Here is a 7,077-nt window from a genome sequence, read left to right as displayed (position 1 = left end):
CTTTTCTTTGTTTTCTGTCATGTTAAACATGGCCAACATTTCAGATTGCTAAATCCATGTGAAAGAAATGTAGATTTTCATCCACTTATAGCTCTTTATGAGGCTGGTTATACCAAATATGGCTGTCAGACATAGATCTGCAAATCTTTTTCTTGCGAGGGGCAGCTAATAAAGACTAGGTTGGCTTAAAGGAGCTCAGCTCCTCTTTTTTTGCAGGGAGCTGAACTGAGGGGCTGAATGACCCCCAGTATGAGATAAATATGGATTATTTGGAGCTGTGAATCATGCAAAGTCACTCCAGTAGAGTAAAAACATAAAAATCTGGAGTTTTAAATAAGTTTAATAGGTCCACTTTCACTAAACATGGCAACATTTCAACAAAAGTAAAGAAAAAACTTAAAAGCAGAAATAAATAGGCACTGCATTGTCTTAGAGCGAAGACTGTCACTAATTTAGTTCCAAATGCGGCCACATGATGGTGTGGATGTGTAGGCCTCCTTATGCTATATATATATATATTTTATATATATATATATATATATATATATATATATATATATATATATATATATATATATATATATATATATATATATATATATATGTGTGTGTGTGTGTGTGTGTGTGTGTGTATATATATATATATATCACACAGGGTGATATGTTTATTTTTATTATTAATCTTAATCTCACTTTGCCAGACTTTAAATAGCACATACCAACATCTTGCTTGTCATTTATTTTCTGATGCCACATAGAGAACTTAAGGAAAAGTAAATTTGGAGATTAGCATGAAATAGATTTTATATACTGTATTTGTGTGTTTGATATTTACTAAACACCTTGTTTTCCTTCTCATGGTGTAAATCCTTAATTCTTTTGTTCAGAAAGTGAGCAGGTTAACTGAGACGCTGGCACAGCTACTGTATGAGGCAAAGCTAAATAACAGTTGAAGAAAACTGATACGTAACTTTGATTTGACGCAAGTTTGTGTAACTTGCGTCAAATCACACCGCTCTCTTCACACCGCTGACACCTCACCCCTGACAGGGAGGTGTAAATCAAGACCATGGTGGCAAAAGCGGTTCACGGCCGACCAGCTGGCCTTCTGCTTAATGAAGAGACGCAGCTTGTCCCTGAAGGTCTCTCCTAGAAAGCTGTAGATAATGGGGTTGAGGCAGCTGTTGGAGAAAGCTGCCAGATTAACAATGTGGCCTGTGAGCGGGTAGTCGTGCCACAGGGTGGTAGCAGTCCTCTGCGATGGGTCAGCTGTGCCCTGCAGTAGCTGAATGCTGATGAAGACGTTCTCTGGCAGCCAGCAGATGAAGAATACCAGAACCACCACCACAATCATGCGCAGGGCCTTCTGCCGCCGTGGCCACAGTCCACGGTGCTTCTGGGCCCTCATGAGAATTCGCCCAATCAGAGAGTAGCATAGACCAATGATGGAGAAGGGCACCAAAAAGCCAATGGTTACCTCCAGCCACTGAATCTCAAAGACATTGGCGAAACAGAAGTGCACCTCACCTCTGTGCTGGGTCTGCACAATGGTGAAGGGGAGAAGTGTGGCCAGGATGGAGGCCATCCAAATGAGGCCACAGCTGAGCTTGGCGTGCTGCATAGTCCTCAGTGGGTTGCTGCTCATGGAGCTAGCCAAGGCGATGTACCTGTCAAAGCTCATCCACGTGAGAAAAAAGATGCTGCTGTACATATTGACCTGCAGGAAAAGTGACATGAAGGTGCAGAGGACGGCGTAGTCGTAATACTTTTCATTCAGATTAAAGACCTCAATGAGGGAATCTGCCACCAGGATGAGGTCAGCTACAGCCAGGTTAACAAAGTAAAGATCGGGGATGGTCATCTTCTCTCTGTGGTTCAGGTTCACCACCAGGATTAAGATGTTACCAATAAATCCAATAGGAAAAAGGAGAATGGTATACAGGCAGGAAAGGAAGAGACCAACGATGTATGACTGGTATTTGTCTGAGTTTTCGCTTAAGTCTGTAGCATTGTATGGATATGAAGTGTTCAGTTGTTCCGTACTGTTTACATATATCCAGGCCCAAGAGATTGTCTGCCCTTCCATACTGTCTGTGGTCGGCCCGTCTTAAATCATAAGCCAAGTGTAAGTCACCTGTAGCTGCTACATCATTACACCACAGTAGTTCCCAGCTTCGCCTCTTCAAAGGGTGAATCATCTATGCTGTGACGGCATGCTGGCAGAAGTCAGGTGAGTGGAGAGAATCTTTTATGGCTTCTTTGACCCCATGCTTACATCAAGTTTCATCTACCAAAAGATTTTTGATGCCGAACAGGAGCGCCTCCATGTCTTAAAATGGCCATTGGCCCTCAGCTTCTCCAATTCACATCACAACTGCAGTCCTGAGATTAAAGGGTGGCTTTCTTTCTCCTCTTCTGAGTCATCTGATCTGAGTCCTGAATTGTCTCTTCAAGTCCACGTGTATCTCTATTCAGCAGGCTTTGACCCAAGATGTTATTGCTGTGACACCTGAGCTGTCTGAACAAAAACGCCCCTCCAAAAACAACAACATGAAAGATAATTAGGGGTAAAATCTTGGAAAAACAACAATCATGATACAAATGAGATATATCAGGTACATAGCAGTTACTTAAAAATACTATCAAAGATAAAATGTGAAAATTATACACCTTAAACAGAACATTTAGGGGAATAAATGAATAGCAACAACCACATGTGCACATTAACATTCAAGCTTTAGACTTAAACAGATGCATTGAAATCCTTCTTTAAAATCCTCAACCAATCCGAACACCCTCCCTGGTGAAACGCAGAGTGTATTCTGTATGGCAAACTTGACCTTTAACAAAAATTCTCAGCTCCCAGGGTTTTATTCCCATCAGAGTAAACCCCTCTGCAATATTAATGCACTCTTGAGAGGCAAATATCATAAATTAATGTGTAGACTATGAATCTCACAAAGTAATATGTGTACAGTATTTTTTTTATCTTTTACTTTAAATGTCTCTGCTCTTTAAATGCATTGCACGTCATGATTGTGCTGCTAATTAGACTTTTCTATTAAACATTTAAAGGCAGTGCAAACCCTTAATTCTGATGGCAGCATTGATCAACAATTCACTTTATTCCTATATTTTTTCAACAATCAATCAATCAGGGTGGAGAATTTCAGTAAAAATCATCTGACGATCATTGACATCTAAGAAATTTAATATATTACAACTTTCTGAGTGATTACTCAAGTTGAAGACCATAATACATAACTTGTGTAACTGCATTCACACAAGAGAAAGCCCCATTCACATTGAAATTAACTGTAAATGATCAAATACATAGAGTAATACCCACATGTGATGTGCTATTTTCTGTCTTTTTAAGACAAAATACATGAAATACATAAATCTCCAACCAGTACAAAGAATTTGGTGATAAAAAAAATACACTTACATATAAATCTAGCATTTATTGCTCCTTCTTGCTTGCCTGGTGTAGAAGTCAGGGAGCCAGAGATTTGTATATCCCATGTCCAGGCTTCTCCTCTGCACCACCTGCTGTTTGGCCCAACCCTGTCTGGAAATGAGGGGAGGGTGGGAGGCAAGAGATGATCTGTCACGCATAGTTTGTCAACATGCTTCATTTCATTATCTTACTCTTTCTCCTCCGACTTAGTGATTCCAAGGATCTGACAAGCATCTAAATCCTAAAATCACAGAATTGAACTGGATGTGCTAAACTTTCAATCAAAGAAAAGTTCTGGCAACAATTAGATGCAGCGTGGCATTTACCTGGACACAACCAGCTTGTGTTGTTATGGAAACCACATATTGTTTTAAGTATTTGTTCACCTGGGTAGCCTACCATTTAGTCCTAGGGCCGGTGGAAAAATACCAGGCATTACCTTGCTTTTTCATTAGTATGCTTGTATAATAAGTAAAGAATTGATTTTTTATGTACAACAAAAAACAGTGACGGTTGCTTATTCAATGCCCACAGTCAATACGACAATTACACCCAGATAAATCTTTAAAACACTGTGAGGTGTCACTTTCAATAAATGGGAAACAAAACAGGCATTTTGCTACTGGCCAAGGTTTAGCATCAGTATAATTTGTGCTAATTTCTATTACACCTGAGACTATGGAGAGCTGTTGGATGTAGTGTTGGCTGATTTGGCATCTTTCTGAACACTCAGATGGATTAGCCACAGATGCCTACAATTATTCCAGACATACAATAACCTTGTGCTAAAACAGAGCTATTTACTGAGAAGACATCAATGTGAAATTAAATTATGCTGGAAAATATAATAGATTAAACTATCCCAGTATAATTTATTGATGCCCTAAGCATAAGCCTACTATAATTAAGAGTAGGTATTCCCAAATGATCAGTTGGCAGCTGCAAAAACGGTAGCAGCTACAGAAAACAATGATGTAATCTTATAATAAATGAACTCATTAAACTCATCAAAGGGGACGTTATATACGTATCCAGTGGTGGATGCTTATATTAACCTGATCCTGTAATTCCAAGTGTATAATATTTTATGCATGAATATTTAAAACCTCTATCGTCATGACTTCTATTCACTTAAAACACCTAAACAAAAATACAGGCTGTAGCAAAAACAATATGACTTATAAATGCAAATTTTTACTTAATTTCTTTCATTTGTCAGAAAGTTCAAAGAGCGATTTAGAAGACCCCTATGAGAAAACCACCGAGGGAATAGTTCACCCTCCCCGGAGTAGAGTTGTCGGGGCCCCACCCTGGAGCCAGGCCCAGGGAGGGTGTCTGAGGGTGAGCGTCTGGTGACCGGGCCTTAGTCCATGGGGCCTGGCTGGGCACAGACCAAAATAAGGGACATGGGCCCATCTTCCAGCAGGTGATGGGCACCGTAGGGGTCGGATGCATTGTGAGCTGGGCGGCCACCAGGAGCAGAGGTCCTGGCGGACCAATCCCCGGCTACCAAGACTGGCCAAGGTTCAATAAACATTAAAAATTTTTTTTTTTTTTTTATCATTTTGGTATCCCAAGTCGCTGAAAATTCTACATAGAGGACTGGAATTGACCTGTATAATCCTATCCCTATCACTCACATTGACCTGTGAGCCAAACTCTTGATGTAGAAAGTCTTTTTCTAATCTTGGCTTTATAATGTCATTAAACATCTTAATTTCTCAATATGAATTATACAAAAACACAATGGTAGAGTCTAAGGATAAAAAACGTAAAACTATAAAAGAGCATAATAGCTCACCTTCAAAAACAAAAACATCTAAGCAGGACTAAAGTGAAGAAAATTGATAATTCAGGCAAAAGCTTCCAAAAGACCAAACTTGACTGTAAACTTCTCACAAGGTGGGAAGGTCGCTTCATTTAAAGACAGCCTGGGGAAGGCAGGGAGTTGGGGTCATAGCTACATCAGTGCTGGTAGGTATGGTGTTGAAGTTCCTTTGGTATTGCTGTGTGCAGGCCTCAGGGCTTTAAAAAAAAGATGTGAGCAACAACAAAAAGTCTGTGGAGGTAGCGGATTTGAAGACATGGAAGGTCAACGCACTCAGAGGTGTCTGGGCTTGTAGTTTGGACAGAAAAACAAAAATAAATCTTAGAATTGAAGAAACTGCAGCAAACACAAAAACAATACCTAATGATGTTGAATGATTTTTTTTCTCGTAAATAATATGATGACAGGATTAGACAAAAAACAAACAAACAAACCAAACAGGCCAAAACCCGAGGAATTAGCTCAAAACCTTGGACATATTAAATATCAGCATCCACCACTGTGAATTTATATTTGGCAGAAGATGAAGAAAACCGTAAAAGGTTCCCTTTAGAAAGGAAAAAAAGGGAAACACGTGAACCTTGTTCCCCCAGCACAGGATTAAAACTTAATCTGTTGTGTGTGGAGTTGCTCACATAAAGCATTACAATCTTTACTGTGTTTTAATAATGTAAAAGACATAGCAGTATTATTGAAGGGACAACAGCAGCATGCAACAGCAGTATGTCTCAGAGCTTCATGTCGTCAAGGAGCTGTGTTTTGGCAGTGAGGATATGGTACAGCAGAGCAACAGTAGCAGTCTCAGGGAGCAGACAGGGTCAATACAGCAGCTGGAAGCCCTGCTGGTGCAAACAACTTTGGGGTTTTGACAGGAGAATGGACAACAGAGAGCCGTTTCTGTGGGTTACATAAAAGAGGATTTTAGCTGCGGTAGAAGGTCAGCGCAGCAGCACACACGAAGAAAGACGAGAGCAGCAAGTCCGAGAGGTCATGCAGTCATCCAGATTGGTGCGATTGTTTTTTTTCCCCAGCTACCCGAAATCTGAGTTATTCAGTCTGCGTGACTTCACACAGATAAGGGGAAAGCAGGGATGTAGCAGTCAAATGTGCAAGTCAACAAAACCAAATTCATGATGACTGCTGAAGCACACTTAGTTGTATTTGTTTTAGTAGAGAACAAATACCTCACATATGCCATTCCCCACCAAAGCGTGATAAAAAGCTGAAAAAGAAAAGGTGGGGCACTGACCGATTGTTGGATTTCTCTACAGTATGAAGCACTTCTGAGAAACAAATCAGGCTAAAGGTTACATAAAGTCTGGGCCTCATAAGGTTTTTAGGTTTTTTTTCCAGCAAGATCTTGCATGGCTGAAAAGATATTGAGCGAGACACTAAAACTCACTTAAAAATGCTGCAGGAAATCTCTGTTTTCCATATTTTGCTCTTTATTATACAGATAAAAAACAAATCATTATACCAGTTTTTGTCTTTTTCATGATCTGCATAACATAGAATTTCCATACTGTGCTTCAAATATATATTTCTGTCTTGAGGCGTTTCAACTGGACTTACAGTATATGCTCAATGTTGTCAGAAAGGTTGCAGTTCATGCTTATGTCCACTGGATGGCCCACTGGCATTAACAGTGATTGATGTTGGAGTGGGATGAGCAGTGGGTTACAGGAATCCAGTAAAAGTCTTCTGTGGTGTTTACGATGATTTATGAAAGTGTCTGGGTGTTTCAAAGTATTAAAGCAGGTCAGATGTTGATTTTTTTAATTCTAAAAAT

General features: G+C 39.8%; 1 protein-coding gene across 1 annotated transcript; it reads right to left on the bottom strand.

Annotated features, from left to right (window-relative positions):
• Window positions 1-640: 640 nt before the first annotated feature.
• On the bottom strand, window positions 641-3,904 carry gper1 (G protein-coupled estrogen receptor 1). Its single transcript, XM_085155897.1, has one exon. The coding sequence runs from the start codon at window positions 2,084-2,086 to the stop codon at window positions 1,022-1,024; it is 1,065 nt and encodes a 354-aa protein (XP_085012023.1). The 5' UTR covers window positions 2,087-3,904; the 3' UTR covers window positions 641-1,021.
• Window positions 3,905-7,077: the final 3,173 nt, after the last annotated feature.

This window comes from Neolamprologus multifasciatus, chromosome 4 (assembly GCF_963576455.1).
Source record: "Neolamprologus multifasciatus chromosome 4, fNeoMul1.2, whole genome shotgun sequence".
Classification (NCBI taxonomy): domain Eukaryota; kingdom Metazoa; phylum Chordata; class Actinopteri; order Cichliformes; family Cichlidae; genus Neolamprologus; species Neolamprologus multifasciatus.
Note: the sequence above shows the minus strand (reverse complement) of the source record. Positions and strands in the feature narration are given on the sequence as shown.

Bases quoted from the DNA above. Each gene is read 5' to 3' on its own strand.
- gper1 (XM_085155897.1), bottom strand. From the start codon at position 2,086: ATGGAAGGGCAGACAATCTCTTGGGCCTGGATATATGTAAACAGTACG.